A 19,112-nucleotide genomic window follows, 5' to 3' on the forward strand; every position below is an offset into this window, starting at 1 on the left:
GGACTGTTAGGGTGTCACCACCTCTTAAAATAACATCATACCATCATTCCTTGCCAAATCATTTGTACACATGTACGAAAAATAAGCTGCCATGTGGCAAAAAAAAATATGAAAAAGACGGCTAGCAATATATTGTACACTATACAGTACTTAATTTTTCTCGGCTAGCAATATTCAACACGCTATACAACAATGTAGCGTTTATAATATTTTTGTATATGTGGTGTCACGGTGTCGCTTTAAGAGGAGTTTTCATTTCAACACAAACCTAGAAATACATTAGGAAAGAAAGGTGTAATTTTTCTTTTTCTACAAATTAAGAAAAAAATTATGGAACACCAGTTCGAATTAAATCTCAATTCAAAATAAAAATATATGATGGGCTTTACTTTATTATGGTGAGAGCACCCAACATAAAAAACTTTATGGGCTATATTATTTTCGATAATGGGCTATATATTGAAAGTATCTAATTTAATAAATTTTTGTTATTGGTATAGATTGAGTTGGCCCAAATATAATTTGGGTCGGTTCGACACATCTAATAAATGTATATGTATGTATGCACATTGTCGGTAGCAGCAGTGTTGTCTGTCACAAGAATTTTCCGAAGCAAACAAAAGTCTAATTAAGTCTATTAATTAATTTCCTAAAGTAGTTGGCTCATTATATTAGGCCCCTCCCAAATCAAGCCCGACCTGTCCAATTAATCTTTGTAGTTTGTCTTATTGTGTGCTATGTGTATGTGCAATACATACAATCAGATCTAAGAAACTAAACTTGCAAAAACGAATATAGTGAAGAATGTCGTTCTAGTCCAAACGTATAAATAGTGTGGCTCCTATAGCTAGCGGCATCTCTAACCGGCGGTGGGATCGGTCGACACGACAACACCCGACCCTACCTAGATCAGCCATTGTGTGTAAATATTATAATTTGCGTTTCACTGACAAATGTAGGGTAGTATGCCATTGAAGAATGTTAAAAATAGGTTTTGAATGGTGGTTTTAATGAATCTAGTGGTTGTCAAGTCATCTTCATGGTAGTTTTTTGTAATAAGTTGAGACCCTGTCCATGTAACATGAGAAAATCTTACTACATAGATAGTGTGAGTGTGACTTTATATTGTTCCAAATATAATGTCTCTTTACTCCCCTTTTTAAACCTTTTTTTTTATGGATTTATTTATAATTTATTACCCAACATTTGGGCTATTTGTAATTCAGACCCAAAGATACAATTGTAGTAATTTTCTTCAATTTAGATCAACTCAAATTATTGGGCGAGATGAAGTCGAGATTGAAAAATCATTGTTTGGAGTGTCATATATCTTATGAAACCAAAGACACGAGAGAATCGTCCAACGTTTGTTTAATGCTAATTAGAGTTGTAATTATAATCATCATTTGTACATTTGATTTATTACAATCAAAGGAAAATTAAAAGTAGAATGGAATGAAAAATACAACAAAATAATAGAATAAAACAAATCAACCTGTAAGTCGATTCGAGAAAAACTATCTCTTTCAGCAAAACAAATTACGTTTCAGTCAGTGTTTTCAGATCGATATCGTCTTTAAGGGCAAGACTACTTTTTCCTAAAACTAGGCACGAAAGAACTTAACGTGATTTCAACAAATCGACCAAATAATAATGCTCATAATAAGGCCAAGTGTGAATATGTTGTGATGATTGTAAAGTATTTTCTCATCTCGCAACCTCATGCATATATTTAGGCAAAAAGTGTGATGTGTAAACGTACAACTCCCATAATACCTCATTTTTTTTATGGAAAAAGCAAATTTCTATCGTAATACCTCACAATAATTCTTTAAGGACAAAAGACTTGTCACGTTAAATGACAAGGTGACGATTTTTTTCCTAAAATCATCATTCTAGTTAGAGAACATATCCTTCTAGAATCTATCTTCCAGTACTACTCAAATCATTTTACTTCTGTGGTCATTTTTATTTGAGGTATTGATCGCATTATTTTGGACACCTGGTATTTTCATTTAATTACTTGTGGACACATATATTAATGTTATCATTTAAATAGATTTCTTAATTAAAAATAAAGGGATATTGACATCTAATATCACGAAACTTTTAAAAAGTTGGATTTTTCCCACGAACTTTAAAATTGGCAAATAATATCACGAACTTTACCACGTGTTTGTTTTTTCCCACGAATGAAAAAATTCCCACAAATAATACTATGATACCGATTTTTTTTCGTAATTTCTCGACGACAATTTAGAAAGTTTCGAGTTTTTCAATATTTGAAGATAGTTTTTCTTGAAGCACACCCTCAAAAATTATTCTTCAATCTATTAAAATAACATGAGTTTTTTCATTCGTGGGAAAAAACAAACCCAAGGTAAAGTTCGTGATATTATTTGCCAATTTTAAAATTCGTGGGAAAAACCCAACTTTTTGAAAGTTTCATGATATTAGATGCCAATATCCCAAAAATAAATGTTGAAATAATTAACAAATGAAGTAGTCCTGTAAAAATATATTTACAATTTGTATCTGCAAATTTGACAATAAAATAATTACGGAGTATTTGTAAACGATAACCGTATATCATATCTTACACGAAACAAACCTATTCAATACGATTTACAAATCTAACTTTTATAATTCCATATGATTAAAAAAAAACAATTGAGTAAACGAGAGTTGATAAGTTAAAAATAAATAAAATTTCAAAGATTGAGATAAAATTACTAAAAATCGAGATAAAATTACTAAAAATCAAGATAAAATTACTAAGATTTAGGTACTACCGTAGTAGAAATCATAAAGAATATTTTGATAACAATCTAAATTTTTTTTCTTTTTGGCTTTCAACTAGTTCCGGATTTTTCTTTCAACGACACCTGTTAATTAATATCCACATTTATAACAAAAGTCACAGCATTAAATTCAAAAATAAATAGAAAGCTAGAACAATAAAATAAAAAAAAAATAAAAATGTGCAAAAATAATATTGAGAAATCAAAAAACCTGATGTTAGATTTGGATTCGTGGGCAGAAGACTTTTGTAGTCAGAGAATCTACCAAAGCAGTTGTCCTCTTCTACCCACTGCTGATGCAGCAACTTCAAGCCTTGAATGCCAGACTGTCATCTTCATGTGTGTATATATATTACAGATCAGAAAACATGCAAAACCTTTTTTCACATAAAACCCTCTCTTTATCACTCCCATCTATTCAATTCTCTTCAATTTTCTGATTAATCATGAGTCTCTTTGGCCTTGGCACCAGGCAATTACTTCTCTTTACTCTCTTTTTTTCAATCTTGTGTTTTTTTTTTAGTTTGATTGAATTTGTGTTGCATGCAAGTTGATGTCTAGTTTGATTCTTGATTGTGTACATTTTGTGTTATGATTTATTGATGTATTTTTTTGTTGATGATTTAGTGCATTTATGTATCTTTGCCAATAAAAAGATGATATTTTTGGAGTATTGAATTCATCTATGTGGATTGATTGAGTTGTTTTGAATTAATTTGATGGATTTAAGTGGATGTAGAGATTTTGCAGAAATCTTGGTTGTGGTTAGATTTGAAGAGGTGGTGTTATGATTTATTTCCACCTTATTGAATTTGAATGAATTAATTGAGGAAATCTTGACTGGAGTTAATATTTGAAGATGATGGTGTTATGATTTATAATTTATTTGCACTTTACTGAATTTGAATGAATTAATTGCAGATATTTTGATTGAAGTTAAATTTGAAGATGATGGTGTTATGATTAGTGAATTTAGACTTTGTAGAAATCTTGATTTGAGTTAGATTTGAAGATGATGGTGTTATGATTTCTTTCTAGATTGAATTTTATGATCTCTTTCTACATTAGTGGATATGAGTGGTGATATATGTTTACATGTGTGCAGAAACCAGAAGACTTTTCGCGCCAAAAAGGGCTCGACTTCTGGAATCAAGGTTAGTTCATTCATCATTTGCTTGATTTGAACAAGTTGGGAATGTTTCTTGAGGTTTTTATTTGGTGAAAATTTGTAGAGTCAGCACCTTAAGAGGCACATTGATTCGACTTTGGGCAGCGGGAACTTGAAGGAAGCTGTGAGGCTGCCCCCGGGCGAGGATGTCAACGAGTGGTGGGCAGTGAATAGTAAGATATGATCTTGCTTTAATAGTATTTGATTCTCTTCTAATTCTGTATTTGATGGATCTGTCGTCGTCTCATTGAGTCTCCGAAGCTTTGAAAGTAGAATAACTAGTTTGGATTAGTGGAAAAGGAAACTGAAAGAAGGAAAGTGGATTTCGTTCGAATTTGTTATTATAAGTAAGGCTAATTAATGTAAGAGAAAAATGGATTTCGGTCGAATTTGTTACTATTTTGTAGTTGTCTTGGCACGAGCAAATTGAGCGTGTGATTAGTAACGATACTGGATCATGTTGTCGTTATCTTGCTTTGAGAACCTATTGTTATGAATCTACACTTGCTGTGTTATTATGGTAACGGTATTTATGTATAAACGACAAAGCTGATCTTCGTTGTAACTGATTCGGAACGCTTGGTTTTGTCGCTTTGTGCAGCTCTCGACTTCTTCAACCATGTGAATGTTCTCTATAGCACTTTAACTGAATTCTGCACACCGGCAACTTGTCCAACAATGACTGCAGGGCCAAAGTATGTCTCTTCTTTACTTTAATGTTACTATCTTAAACGAATAATGAATAAATGCACCGCGTAGAGGCCTCATTTCACGACACGTGGTGCTTGAATGTCTATTTTTTTGAATCTCAGATCATCAAAATCTGATGAGTAACTCTGCTTTATTAATCTGATATTTTTGCCTTTTTGTAGATTATTTCATTCTCAATTGAACTTGTGCACATTAATATGTTATATCCGAGTATTCGATTCTATTTCTTCGTTTTCATGTTTAGAAAGATCTGTCAATTCATCTTAGAGTTATTCAGTTTCTCATCAGTATAAGGTATTGAAATATCTTAGTAGGCAACGAATGCTTACGCTGTTTTCGTTTCTCTGCAGGTACGAGTACAGATGGGCCGATGGAGTCACCATAAAGAAGCCCATCGCGGTGTCTGCTCAGCAATACGTTGACTATTTAATGGATTGGATCGAAGCTCAGTTCAACGATGAGTCCATTTTCCCTCAAAAGCTAGGTGAGTACTCGGCTTTCATTTCTGTACTAATTCGTCTCTTGCTGTGATCAAGGCCATGCTGAGGCGTCGTCTCTTTGCTGCAGGAAACCCATTCCCGCGCAACTTCCATGATGTCGTGAAGACAATCCTGAAGCGTCTGTTCCGTGTGTACGCGCACATCTACCACTCGCATTTCCAGAGGATTGTGAGTCTGAAAGAAGAAGCTCATCTCAACACTTGCTTCAAGCATTTCATGCTCTTTACATCGGTAAGGTTTATATACACGTTGCATCTACTTCTCGACTAGCTAGTCGTCTCGTGACTCTCGTCTCCCTCTTCTGACCCGATCGTGTGATTCGGATGTGATGCAGGAGTTTGGACTGATTGAGAAGGCAGAGCTTGCAGCTCTTGATGACATTGTTGAGTCTATTTTGCAGAAGTAGAATCAATTGAAGTCATTTCCAACTAATTTTCAAACTTAGTTTTAACATTTTACAGTACTTTCTATTATCACCAAATTTTACATTATGGTGACTTGAATCTGAGATACTACAGTAGAAATTGGTGTTTGTTTGTTACTTATATCTTGTTTATTTATCTTGAGAGGGTAGATAACAACTATCCTTCATAGGCATTAGTTTTTTATTTAAAACCGAACAGAATCGAATTTATATCTTTTCTTCAAAAAAAAAAAAAGAAATGAATCAAAGTTTTCAATCAGATTTATATTTTTTCTTTGAAATAAAAAAGAAACGGAGTTTTCAAAATATCCAAACGGATTTACCTAGCTAAAGTGATGTTCAATTTGATGGATGATATAAGTACGTGTCTTGAGAGGGTAGATAACAACTATCCTTCACATGGTTAATGTCACATAGCATTAGTCTTGTGTCTTTTGAGTATTGGTCTCTCACCCGCCTAATTAATGTAGGTAATATTAGAAAAGTTCAATCTCGGGATAAGTTAATCTTGAGCAATGTCTAGAATTGAAAATAAAACGAACCAATAAAGAGCTGAGAAAAATGAGAAATGAAAAAATTGGGACCGAATTCTTTTTTATATCCCACTTGTAGAAAAATATGGAGATTAAATGTGTTAGAGTTTGAAATCAAGAAATTAGAATTAGAATTAGAATTACTATTAAATTATTTAGTGAAATAAATATTACTATATACAATTCAATTTTTTTTATTGTTTAGCTCGGTTTTGAAATCAAATTGTAACTCAATTAATCAAAATTTAAAGAATAAAAAATAATTTTAATTCAATATTTCAATTTAGTTCAATTGAATTAACCAATTTTCTGGTATTCTGGCCACCCTTGCTAGTAATGATCATATAAAATATTTAACAATAATTACCTTGAAAATGATAATATACACTTGTGTTCTGTAAAAAAAGACAATAACTTGTCTTGATTATATCACAATATATTGCTCAAGTGTTTGATCCAAGAAATACAGAAGAAAGTAACACAATCTAAAAATAAAATTATACTCATTTTGTGTAATTTATAACATCTCTATTCCCACATGATAGTACAAGAAATATGTTGTAAGTATTGCATCTAAGAATCAGTGCAAAGTTTCCAATCAATTCAATGCTTTTGGTCACATAAACTCAATTTGTATACTTGACCAACCTGCACCAACCCTTTAGAGACTCAGTCCACCAATTCTTGATTCCGAAAACTCGAATCGCCTCGCGACCGAACCCCTTTCGGAGCAGCAAAAATCTTGACGACCCGTCCGAGCTTCTTCTAAGTCGAGGGCTTTCTCTCACAGATGCAGCCGGGGAGAGGGTTTGCATAGAAACTTTCTTCGAGTTTCGGGAACTCGCCCGGCTCCCTCATGTACGGCCCACCAGTTCGTTCCTCGTGAAGCTTCTTCACTTTGGACTTGAACTTCTTCCAAGTAATGGTCCCTTCGTCCAACTTATCAACCAGTTTTACGAAATTCATCCTGATAGAGACGAGCGATAGGTGAGTCGTGAAGGGATTTACTACAGATACGGATATAGTTTGAACGATGATGGATTTCGAAGGTACCTGTCTGGATTAATAGTCTTCTTGAAACCTTCGAAGCGTCTATGACCTTGCACCGCCTTGGCCATATTCCCGTCATAGGTGTAAACGAAGACGTCACTCTCAAGAGCAACGGCGTAGTCCAGACCAGCCAGCATGTTCTGGTGATTCCTGAACGGGTTCAGCTCTTCCTCTGATGCGAGAGACGAGTGGGAAAAGATATTGGGGAAGTTTTCGTTGAGGTATTCCATGCTCCCGTTGCCAAAAGCTTCACCGGCCACCAGGTAGATCCTGGTGCTCGATGGGAAGCCTAGCGCCTTAAGCAAGAGGGCGGTCTCCCTTGGAGTCATGGGGCAGCCACCGAGCATTCTTCTTTCGGCACCATCAATGTCTTTCTCCTTCCAGTGGCTGACCTCGTTCCGCATCTGGCGGAGCTCTTCGTCTTCTTCACTGGTCAAATTATGGCTGCATCCTGTAAAAGCAAGCATGTCCTTCTCATATCTGCAACAAAATCGATCAAAAGATCAAATTCACGACTCTGCGTACTAGTAGCCCTAAATCGAAAATGCATATACTACGCAAAAAACGACCAAAGGTACTCGAAAATGACATAAAAAATCAGATGAGACCTCAAATGGAGTGCGAGATACGGGCTGTTGTCATCTTGTCGCATTCTCGATACCAAAATTTTCCCCAGATCCTCGATTGGAGCAGAATACTTTAGTGCTCTGTAATTCACATGACATCTTAGCTTCTGGATAGAAGGGGGAATTCCGTTGTTCGCTAGCCGGGAATCACTATGAGTGAAGTATATCACTTTATGCTGCTTCAAGAGTGGAAGGACCTCTGATTTATAGTAGTTAACCTGTTTTTAGAGAGATCAAAAAGAGGATTTCAAATCTGCAATATTCCATCACGAATCGACTTTTTAAATGCAGAAAACAGCCGAAGAATCAGAAAAATGTAGCGGTGTTTAGATTGGCGGATGATCATCCTCTAATGGTAAAAAGAAATCCGAACTCAGGAAAATGCAGCCACACTACAAGCTTCCATTGTAGACAACAATAGTATAGTTTCGTACCTTTGACCAAGATATCGGAGTTTTCGAGAAAGGCTCAACTCCAGCATATTCCGGTGGCAATGTGTCAACTACGTGGACATCACCTTGTAGTGACTCGATGAAGTATTGCCAGTCAAATAGATCTTTGAAACCACTGGACACCACAACAAAAAAACATTTCAGAATTATTTAGCTACGAAGTCAGAATGAGTGAAAGCATTTTTTTTTAAGATTATTGATTGCATTCATTATTGCACAACGCGTAAATATTATACTATCTGCAACGCAAAAATTTCTAGAATGGAGCACGGGGCTCTTATTAGTGCATCATCGATGGGGAAAAAAAGATCACCTCTCGTCGGCCCAATATGACGAGTGATCGAGAGCTGGAAGGACGAGTGTGGCCTTCAATATTTTAGCAACAGCAACCATATCACAGATCTGCACTATAAAATTATATGTTCATCAGATTAAAGGGAACGGAATCTTTTAAAGAGAAGCATGAAATCATGAAAATTCATAACAACCAGACCCCAAATCTCATCTGGTTTAGGCCGCCATTTGCATTTATCAGGAGGTAACCATTCGTTTTGGAATCCAGCTCTGCCCAAGAGATAAAACGTAAAGATGAAATCGAGCGAAACGTGATGAGAGGGGAAGGGGACACGTAAAATAACAGTAACAATGGATACAGTGGCTTACTTTTGTGACTTTTTGGTCGATCAAGGCATCGAGTAAAATTCTCACTATCAGGATCAGACCATATCTCTGAATGCTGGAAAATACAGTCACATTAGAAAGAACGAAAATCTGCTTTATTCCTTAGTATCGACCCCTAAATTAAAATATTTAGATAGAGCTTTAGACTTACATCGGCCAATCTATCATGACCATTAACTACGCCTGAAGCCATCATTGTTACAGTTTGTTTGACTTCAACTTCGGTCCTCCCATGATCATCTTCCTTATTCACATATCTAAATGTGTGAGATCCTTCATCGTGTTTACTAAAATGACTTGTCGTGGAGTCATAAATGTCCTGGTAGAGTTACAGAAAGGGATCATTAGGCGGCATGGTTTACCAACATAAGTATGGCAATGAGGTAAGAAGATGCGTGACGACACAAAAAGTGAAAGAAAGCACAAAGTAATGCGGGTAAAAAGAATAGCCCCACATACAATTTCCTTTACAGGAGAGCATCACATCAATCGAAATTGTATTCATGAAATATGGTATTCTAGCAGAAAAACTAAAATTTATGTATGGGATTCACAAGAAAAGTAATGCCACTCTGAATAAGACAAATGTTCATGTGCATTTTGTTAACTAAGACTTCAAAATAATAAAATTAAGACAAATACTTTGAATATAATTTCAGCAGTTTCCGGAATCAAATTGCTGCGATCACTGTGAAGACAAACTCATTAACTATGACTAGTATTTTCCTTCAAGCTAAACTAAAAACTAGTTGAAGACGTGAAAGTTAATATCGACTATAAAAAAAGGACTCATCAATACTTCATTTTTGGGATAACTGGAATTTGATTTCAGCTACTTTCTCAACTAAACTCATCTTAACTTCCTCAAGTCCCAACAAACCGGATTTTCGAATAAGTATTCCAAACAATTACCACGCTTTTATAGAACCATAAACAACACCAACACCAACAAGGAATTCACTTAAAACTACTTTACTCGAGCCGGGGTAAATTGCAAAGACAGAAGGAAATTCCATCCCGAGGAGGCAATGGAGAAATAACACATCTCTTCCTCATCACCCTTTTATGTATCCATATGCCGTTTACGCACAAGAATGTCTCATCACCCGGAAAGCCAATCATTCCATTTTCTCCCACCTTTTCCAAGTAGCATGCCAAATTTAAACCACTCAGTGATACATCATCAAAGTAGAAAAGCCAAACTAGCACAACCCGAAAGCTACGAATCTCGATGCATCCTTCCTAGTTTACCCAAATCAAGCAACACTTTCAGTGATGCATCATCAGAGTAAAAGCAAAACAAGCACATCCTTTCTAGTTTACCCAAATCAAGCAAACATGAATCAATATGCCTATAAAAAACACCATCATCAAATCCCATCAAAACCACAAAATGCCAGCAACAAAACAACAAGGAACAAGTTGATTTCTAGTTCCACTATAAAAAAACTCGATCAATCAACCTGATTGCTTCCAAGCCTTTCAATGGCGGATCCGAACCATCCGGTGGCGCAAATCTTGAAAACGCCGAGAAACAAACACATCCCGCAGAACATGAGGAACATCCACTGCCCTAGCTTCCTCTTCCCCTTCAATTCGACCCCGAACCCCCCCAAATCCACGCCCAGCGACGAAATCTTCCTCCTCAGATGCAGCCTCTGCTCGGCGGAAACCGGCGATTCAGATCTGGGGGAGTTGAGATTGAGGTCGATCACCTCATGCTGATTGTTGCTCTGCGACGAGCTGCTGCTGCTGTTAACATTGCTGTTGCTGTTAGTATTGTTGCTGTTAGTGTTGTTTCGCTTGAAGGAGTGGGCGCGGCGGGTCATCGGGCCGGAGAATCGGGGGCTGTTGACGCGCTGGGAGAGGCCTCCGCCGCCGCCGCCGCCGCCGCCGGCATCGGTGGCCGTGGGGTGGTGGTGGTGGTGGCTGTTGTGCTGGTGGCCCATTTCCGCATCACATCGGCGAGGGGAATCGAGGATTGTGGATTGATTGAAGGAGGTAGATGAGATCGATCGAGATGGATTTGGGGTCACTGTAAACTCGCACCAGTGTTCAGATTGATTGAATTTTGGTTGTAATTAAATCGTTAATTAGTTATGTTTTTCATTCTCGGTTTAAAGACTACATAGGGCCTATGTTGACGCTAATTATGTACTAAGATTTTCATTATTCGAGTATTAGTCTTTTTATTTTAGTAATTAGATGATTTTATATTTATACGAAGCGATATTGGCATCTAATTCACGAAACTTTCAAAGAGTTAGTTTTTTCCCACAAACTTTAAAATTGACATATAATATCACGAACTTTACCACGTGTTTGTTTTTTCCCGCGATTGAAAAAATTCGCACAAATAATACTATGATACTGATTTTTTTTCGTAATTTCTCGACAACAATTTCGAAAGTTTCAAGTTTTTCAATATTTGAAGATAGTTTTTCTTGAAGCACACCCTCAAAAATTGTTCTTCAATCTATTAAAATAACATGAATTTTTTCATTCGTGGGAAAAAACAAACCCAAGGTAAAGTTCGTGCTATTATTTGCCAATTATAAAGTTCGTAGAAAAAACCCAACTTTTTGAAAGTTTCGTGATATTAGATGCCAATACCCCATTTATGAATGTTCATTAAGTGAATAAGTTCAATATTTAATTTTAGGATAATGCAAAATATGACTGATCGGACCATATTGATTATGGGTAATTTAGAGTTAGATTTAATTCGGGATAATTTAATTTTGAGTATTTGATTGTTTATATTAGTCCGCGATTTGTCACTTGTTTGGTTGTTATGACAATTTTGCATCTTGATTAATGTTTTTTTTGGTAATGATTTGCCTCCATAATAGCAAAATAAAGGATTATATAGGTGATTCTACTTTTATTAGGATTATTTTAGTGAGATTGATTTAATTTGTGTTCTTTTTTTCCTCGTCAATTATCCCTTTTATCTGTTTCGCGCTGATGGTGTTGAGTTTGACCGATTAGTGTTTGATTTTGGCTCATTGGTGCTTATTTAGGTCGACTGGTTCAGAGAGTTTTGGCTGTATATTGATTTTTTTTCCATTGATTTCCATCAATTTTCATTATTTTTTTTTATTTGTTATCGTTGGCGGTGTGTGATTTGCTCGATGGTGTTTGGAATAATGTTTGGAGTGTTCATGTGATGGTGGGATGGGTTTTGGTGGTGTTCGTCGAAAATTTGGTAGTCATTGTTTTGATAGTGTTTGTCGGAAGTTTGTTGTGTTTTTTTACTAGTGTTTGCTATGACTTTTACATCGAAGAAGTTATTTTGCTTGTGGTGTTTGATTTTTGATACGTGAAAATTAGAACATAAAATATTAATTTACATATTAATTTATGTAATAATTTTGTCGATCAAACAATAATGACTAGACTATTATTTCATACTACTAGAATGATATATCAAGCATTTTAATTTTTTTGCTCAACATTCGGCAATCCATATTCACATTCATATTTTGATATTCATTGCAACTTGTAAATTGTCTTGTTCACTTATGCCAATGCCAATGCCAATGCCATGGCAAATGATGGGCTACATTTCTTTATGGACCATTATATTTTTAAACTTTTCCAATTTTTGGGTGACTTATAATTTTGAACTTTCTTATATTTAGCGTGTGGGGTCTAAAACTTGAACACCCTTATGCTCGTTGTCGTTGATACATTTGTATTATTATTATTTCAACTTATATACGCCTAGTCCATAATATTATCAAAACTATAATAATTAATGTTACAAATTCCATGAAAATGAAGTTTCACAAAAACTTTTAATTTTACAATTTTTTATAGTGTTAGTTTCCGCTTTATATCATGACTTTATGAATTATGAGTCCAATTTTTTTGTATGGTCTAGAAAAAACTAGATAGTGCCAACTATTAGTATTTTAATTATACTATCTGTTAAGACATGAATTTAAAATTACTTTCAAATATGGGTTTACTTTACAATGTAATTTATGAGTACAATTTCCGGCAAAAATAAAATTGTTGACTAAAACTTGGCTTTTACATAATTACATCTATATCATGTATTGGAAATTGTCCAGAGATTGACAAAATGTCAATGTCAAATGTAAGGACCATATTCTATATATATAAAAAAAAATAAAAAAAACCTCACTATGTTTAACATTTAACACCGTGGGTCTATAGCAAAATTAAATTTGTGATAAATACCGTTTTTGGAGGGACCATGATTAATTTGATGCAAGATCACTAATTCATTTACCATTAGACCAAGAGTATGTTCGGTGATTTCAATTAATGAGCATAAGTAACATAAAATCATCGACATAGTAGGTTACGTGATTAAATCATGTAACACAATATCGTGCAACAATATTGATTGGGCTTCACAAATCCTTACTAGCAAATTGTTATTGGCGTAGATCTGAACTGAACCTAAACACGTTATGTTAAGAAAATTTTCGATATACAATTTATACAGATGGTCAGATGGACATGACACGAACATGATAGCAATTATTACGATTTTATCCATTGACGCAATAGAAACCTTAGTTTCAGATAACATAACAGAGAGATGGTTCGTTTTAAAATTTTTCTTAAAAAGTCAGCTCGCATATACATGAATATCAGTTGACATCACAAAATATCAGTTTTTTACTCAATATCAATTCGTTGATTCATGAATATCACTTCTGGATTCAGTACCAATCTTTGACTTAATATCAGGAACTGATATGTTTTATGATGTCAATTGATATTAATGTATAAGAGAATTATTATGTTTTCGGTTCTAAAAGTTTTCATTTTGAAAAAATTCTCACTGGAACCATTCCCAACATGATAGTCTCACAAGTCTAAATTTTCTAAATTTAAAGATTAGTTTTAAAATAAACTATAACTAGTAAACCAATTAAGAATTAAAAATAATAATATTATGAAAACGGGTCACACGAATATGATACAATATTGTCACATCCTTATACTATCATCATATAATTTGACGTTGCACCTTAATTATATGTATTCATGTCTTAATTCAGTTATTTAGTGTGAATCCATATTCATCCAATGAGAATAAGTGTGTGCAATGTCATGCTCTTCCACATTAATTACGCGCTAAACGGAGCCCACTCCCTTTAATTCACACAACTAATTTAAAATCTTTTGCCAATAATCATCATGTGCCATTAGTTGTAATACAAGCTCACATATATACAATTTAGGATTGTTATCAAATACTAATTGCTTCATTACAAGTGTGGAAAATGCAAGAGGAGTACATATAGACCAATACAAAATCAAAAGAATGTTAGAATTCACAAATCAAAATTTAGTGGTATTATAATTCTTTATGACATTTTTTAATTGATAAATAAAATAAGTTAAAAATACAGTGAACTCGAATACGAAATCTGTGGCCTCGAGCATTAATAACTCTATTACTAGACTAACATATTCGTCTATGGTTGCAGACCGCTTATATGGTGTTATCGGATCCTTCTTTTGGCTTTGCCAGCCGATTTGTTAGTCATCATCTATTTAGTCCGATTGCTTTTATTCGATTTTAGAGTTTATGGTTAATAAATGAAAAAAATAATAGTATAGAGAGATTATTGAGAAAGACGATGTCTTGGACTAAGAACCATCGGTGGGAGAAAAAGATGAAAAAAAAATTGACTATAATATCGGCCTTGCTTTTTTCTATTTAATCTACTAAACATCCGATAAACATCATTATCATCATAAGACTCGGTATGATGATAGTCTGTAAAATATCATATAGACTTAATATCTCAATCATTTTCACAACTTATAATTGTAAAGCGACTATTATTATTATTATTTCTAATTCCCTCATCATAAAAAATGTTCTAAAAGGATAACATTAATTTATTATAATCGATTATAGAATTTTATTCTGACCCAAACCTATATTGCAACATAATTTTTGAATAAACAAATATACAATGCAAAGAATAATAAAAAAAAGCAGTTGGACTTCATCATTCCCTGGCCATTTATTTATAGGTAAATGGGCCTAGGCTCGTTGTGGGGCCCTTTGACGGTTAATGGGCCCGCTCGTATGATCCATGTTCTTATTTAATTTGATTTTTTTTCTTATGTAAATGTGATTTTATAATTACGAGTATAATGTTAATATTTTATTTTTAAAAAATGAAGCTTTTTTAAGTGATAAATCTTACTTGCAAGACTTTCGCAACATTTGATTTGGAGTGGTGATATATTACTTATGATTTTTTTTACTACCTCCGTCTAAAAAAAAAAAAAGGGACTAATTTTACCATTTTGGAATATCCATAAAATTAGACCAATTTTAAATATGAGAAGTTTTTAACAAATATTAATCCTACAAATCATTCTAAATATGGACCCTACAATCCACTAGTACGACTTCCACCATCTTTTTTTTTCTCTCTCATATTTTACTAATTGCACATTAAAATCCGTGTCGTTTACAACTTTGTCTATTTTTTGTGGACAGAGATAGTATTATACAGTGACGGTGTCTAAAAATTTATTCTATTTTTTAATAAAATAAATAAGTTGCTCTAAAGCAATACAAAACGCACCTAAAATCGTAACTGCATTGGCGTATGAGGGGTGAGTGGCGTAGGGTGGGTTGGTATTTTTTTTTGTTTTTATTCTAATTTTCAACTATACATTCACCTAAAATCCACATTCAACTCATCACAAATCATACTCAATTTAATTCTTTCAGTTATGTCTTCAGTTTTAATTTAATGAATTTGGACTTTAAATTGTGCATTTCTTGGTTTTTTTATTTTAGTAATTTATGATTTCAAATTATGCATATTTTATTTTCAATTAATGTACTTATAGAAATTTTATTATGTAATTTTTTATTTTTTATATCTTTATTTTTATTTTTTTCAATTTAAATAGATATATATATAAAATTAGCAAATAATTAAATATGATGATAAAAAAAATTGAATTGTGGTTAATACAATTGAATAAGTGAGTTCTGAATATACTCTATGATAGTAGTTTCGACAAGGGATTGTACCGTGAATGATAATTCAAAATATATTGTTTTGTACGTAATCAATATTATAGTATTAATATATGAAAATTTAATTTCGATATGCCTCATAAAATTTTCATTCCAAAAATTTAAATTGAGGAGGACTTCAACTAATATTAAATCATACCGAATTATTAAATCATAAAATAGTGTATTTATTATAGTACTCCATCTGCACATAAAAAAGATATAGGGATTTCATTGACATCCATCTGCAATTCAATAGTTATATATTTTAATTTTATTTTACACAGAACTTTTGATTAATTTATCTCTATAAAAGGTGAATTCAATTTTCCATTAATAAAACACCAAGCATTCTTATCTCTATATCTCTTCTACTTTATATTTTGTATCAAAACTTATACTTATAAAAATAATTTATTCAAACTTTATTTTACTTTATACTCGTGATTTATATATTCTTCCTTATCTTTCAACCCAATCTCATGTAACAATATTTTCTCCTTTTTCCTCTAATTTGAGTCCATCTCTATATCTGCTATTGTAAGACAATTTGCCTTCGTAAACATCACTTTAGTAAAAGCGTGTCAATTTAGTAAAAACTAAAAATAATTTCATAATTTCAACAAATTTTTAAAAAATAAGTTTATTAAAGACTCAAGCCCCTAACATCATCTCACTGCCAATTAAGTAAAAACTAAAAATATTATCACAATTTCAACAATTTTTTTTTTTAAAAAAGTTTAATAAAGACGTAAGCCCCTAACTTGCATCGTGATGTTCGAGTGAGCACAACTACACATCATTGTCAAAAAAATTTTAAAAAAATAACTAAAATAATAGTATCACAATTTCAACAATTTTTTTAAAAAAGTTTAATAATGACATAAGCTCGTACATAATCTCACTTGAATCGAGATGTTTGCGTCATCACAACTATATATCACTATCAATTTAGAAAAAATTATAAAAATACATTTGAAAAAAAGTTTAATAAAAACGTAAGCGCTCACATCATCTCACTTGAATTAAGATGCTTGAGTCAGCACAACTACATGTAACTGTAAATTTAGAAAAAGTTAAAAGTAATACCACAATTTCAACAACATTTCAAAATAAAGTTTAATAAAAACGTAAGCACATACATCATTTCACTTGCATCGAGAGATTCGAGTCAGCACGATTACAAGCTGCCAAATTAGAGATAATAAGATGGGAGTCTAGAACCATCCATCACATGGGTTGTAACGTTTGAGAGAGAGAGAGAGTGAGAAATAATAATGTAAAAGACGAAGGGATGGAGTTAGAGATTGGAAGAATTGAAGAATAAGAGTTGAAATGAAAGATGAAATGATGTTGTCATATTCTAAGTTGTAACTGAAGATTGAGTTTGCTTTTACTACTCCAATTGTTTAATATTTTTTCCACACCTTTTGACTTCGATATTCAATCCCCAACTATATTCTTCTCATTTCTCACCTGGCAAATTTTCTATAAAATTTTGAAATCCACAATACTTCCAAAAATACAACAAACTTTCATAAATTAAGGAAAAATTATTGTGTGAAGGAAAATTTTACAAGTTTGCCACAGAAATTAAACTTTTGTAACGGAAGATTGAAACTTTAATAAATTTATCAATTCAAGAAAAAGTGGTTGCGAAATATTCCATCTCATCTGAGTTGAGTCGAATTCAAAATCAACAAAAAATAGACGTGAATAAAAAATATTGGTGGAAGTTCACATTAAATTTATGGTTGTTTTAGGAAATAACCACGTCTTTAATGCATATTACCACTAAAAAAAATAATGAAACTTCAAAATTGCAGATAGAGTAAGAAAATAATTTCATATGTACTCAAAACATCCCATTGTAAAATTTTCAAATTTTGATTTATTACATTATAATCTAAATCGTTGAATATTTGTCAAAATGGAGAAGCCGTGAGATAAATAAAAACAAACTTGTATTGAACTAGATTAGTTTATTAGTTGGTCCATTTTAATGAAATGAGTTTATTTAAATATTTTTTCAAATTTAATTCAGATATTAAAGAAATAAATTAGACTAATGAAATAAATTACTTGATTTAATTTATTTTATTTTAGTTTGTATAAATGATTAATAAAGTGTTGTATGATTAATATGTAATTTAATAAAAAAATTTATAAAATTTCATTTAATTTGATCTATTGTTTTAAAAAGTTCACTAAGTTTAATTTTTTTACAATATACGGAGTATTATTTTATGATTGAGAAGCTTTATAAATATTGTTTGGTTGGATGGTATTTAATTTTAAGACAAAATTCGCAAAAGATTGATCTCGACTTATAAAAGTTGGCATCACGGACAAAATTAATTTGGAAATTCGTATCGAACAATCTTAGAAGTTCAATCTTAAAAAAACCGAATAGTCCAAGACTCGCCCTACTCACGACAAAATTAATTTAGAACAATTTAATGTCGAACTATCTTAGAAGAAGTTAAACATTGAAAAACCGAATAGTCCAATGCTCGCCTTACTCGACAAAATTAATTTGAACAATTTAATATCGGACAATCTTAAAAGAAGTTAAATCTCGTAAAGCCGAACAATCCAAGGCCCAGTCGCGACAATATTAAATGGACCATACTATGATACTAATACTGAACAATCTAAGAAGTTAAATCTTGGAAAACCGAACAGTCCAAGATAGATTCACTTTACTTGCGACAAAATAAATTCGAATAATCTTAAAAGTTAAATCTTGAAAAATTGAAAAGTCCAAGGCTCGCCCTACTCACGACAAAATTAATTCGGGCCAAACTAATATCAGGCAAATATAGAAGTGAAATCTTGAAAAACCGAACAGTCCAGAGTTCACCTACTAACGACAAAATTAATTTGGATAAATTTAATATCGAACAATCTTAGAAGTTAAATCTTGAAAGCCGAACAATAAATAACTCACCTCACTTGCGACAAAATTAATTTGAACCAGTTAACATCGAATAATCTTCCAAGTTGAATCTTGAAAAACCGAACAATCCAAGGCTCGCCTTACTCAATTTAACTCTCTTATTGTGTTGTGCTGTGTTGCTTTGCTTTGCTTGTAGACTATTGCACATTCAAGATAAAAAACAAAGATGCA

At 32.8% G+C, this 19,112-nt stretch overlaps 2 protein-coding genes across 2 annotated transcripts; one reads left to right on the forward strand and one right to left on the reverse strand.

Annotated features, from left to right (window-relative positions):
* Nucleotides 1–3,874: 3,874 nt before the first annotated feature.
* Nucleotides 3,875–5,721, forward strand: LOC125193509 (MOB kinase activator-like 1A). Its single transcript, XM_048091318.2, has 6 exons — nt 3,875–3,955; nt 4,034–4,142; nt 4,571–4,664; nt 5,031–5,164; nt 5,248–5,411; nt 5,515–5,721. Exons 1-6 carry the CDS (start codon nt 3,875–3,877, stop codon nt 5,584–5,586), a joined length of 654 nt encoding a protein of 217 aa, XP_047947275.1. The 3' UTR covers nt 5,587–5,721.
* An 892-nt stretch (nt 5,722–6,613) lies between these two features.
* On the reverse strand, nt 6,614–11,010 carry LOC125196003 (O-fucosyltransferase family protein). The gene is made up of 9 exons (XM_048094337.2): nt 10,410–11,010; nt 9,098–9,265; nt 8,929–9,001; nt 8,759–8,829; nt 8,579–8,667; nt 8,248–8,380; nt 7,796–8,031; nt 7,191–7,667; nt 6,614–7,104 (listed from the first exon to the last, which is right to left on the reverse strand). Exons 1-9 carry the CDS (start codon nt 10,893–10,895, stop codon nt 6,903–6,905), a joined length of 1,935 nt encoding a protein of 644 aa, XP_047950294.1. The 5' UTR covers nt 10,896–11,010; the 3' UTR covers nt 6,614–6,902.
* Between the last annotated feature and the right edge of the window lie 8,102 nt (nt 11,011–19,112).

This window comes from Salvia hispanica, chromosome 4 (assembly GCF_029641045.1).
Source record: "Salvia hispanica isolate PSC_SH4W2 chromosome 4, Shi_PSC_v1, whole genome shotgun sequence".
In the NCBI taxonomy this organism is placed as follows: Eukaryota; Viridiplantae; Streptophyta; class Magnoliopsida; order Lamiales; family Lamiaceae; genus Salvia; species Salvia hispanica.

Bases quoted from the DNA above. Each gene is read 5' to 3' on its own strand.
- LOC125193509 (XM_048091318.2), top strand. From the start codon at position 3,875: ATGAGTGGTGATATATGTTTACATGTGTGCAGAAACCAGAAGACTTTT. The intron at 3,956-4,033 runs GTTAGTTCATTC...GAAAATTTGTAG, and splicing joins GCTCGACTTCTGGAATCAAG to AGTCAGCACCTTAAGAGGCA. The intron at 5,165-5,247 runs GTGAGTACTCGG...TCTTTGCTGCAG, and splicing joins CATTTTCCCTCAAAAGCTAG to GAAACCCATTCCCGCGCAAC.
- LOC125196003 (XM_048094337.2), bottom strand. From the start codon at position 10,895: ATGGGCCACCAGCACAACAGCCACCACCACCACCACCCCACGGCCACC. The intron at 9,266-10,409 runs GTTGATTGATCG...TAACTCTACCAG, and splicing joins AAAGGCTTGGAAGCAATCAG to GACATTTATGACTCCACGAC. The intron at 8,668-8,758 runs GTCTGGTTGTTA...TTTATAGTGCAG, and splicing joins TAAACCAGATGAGATTTGGG to ATCTGTGATATGGTTGCTGT.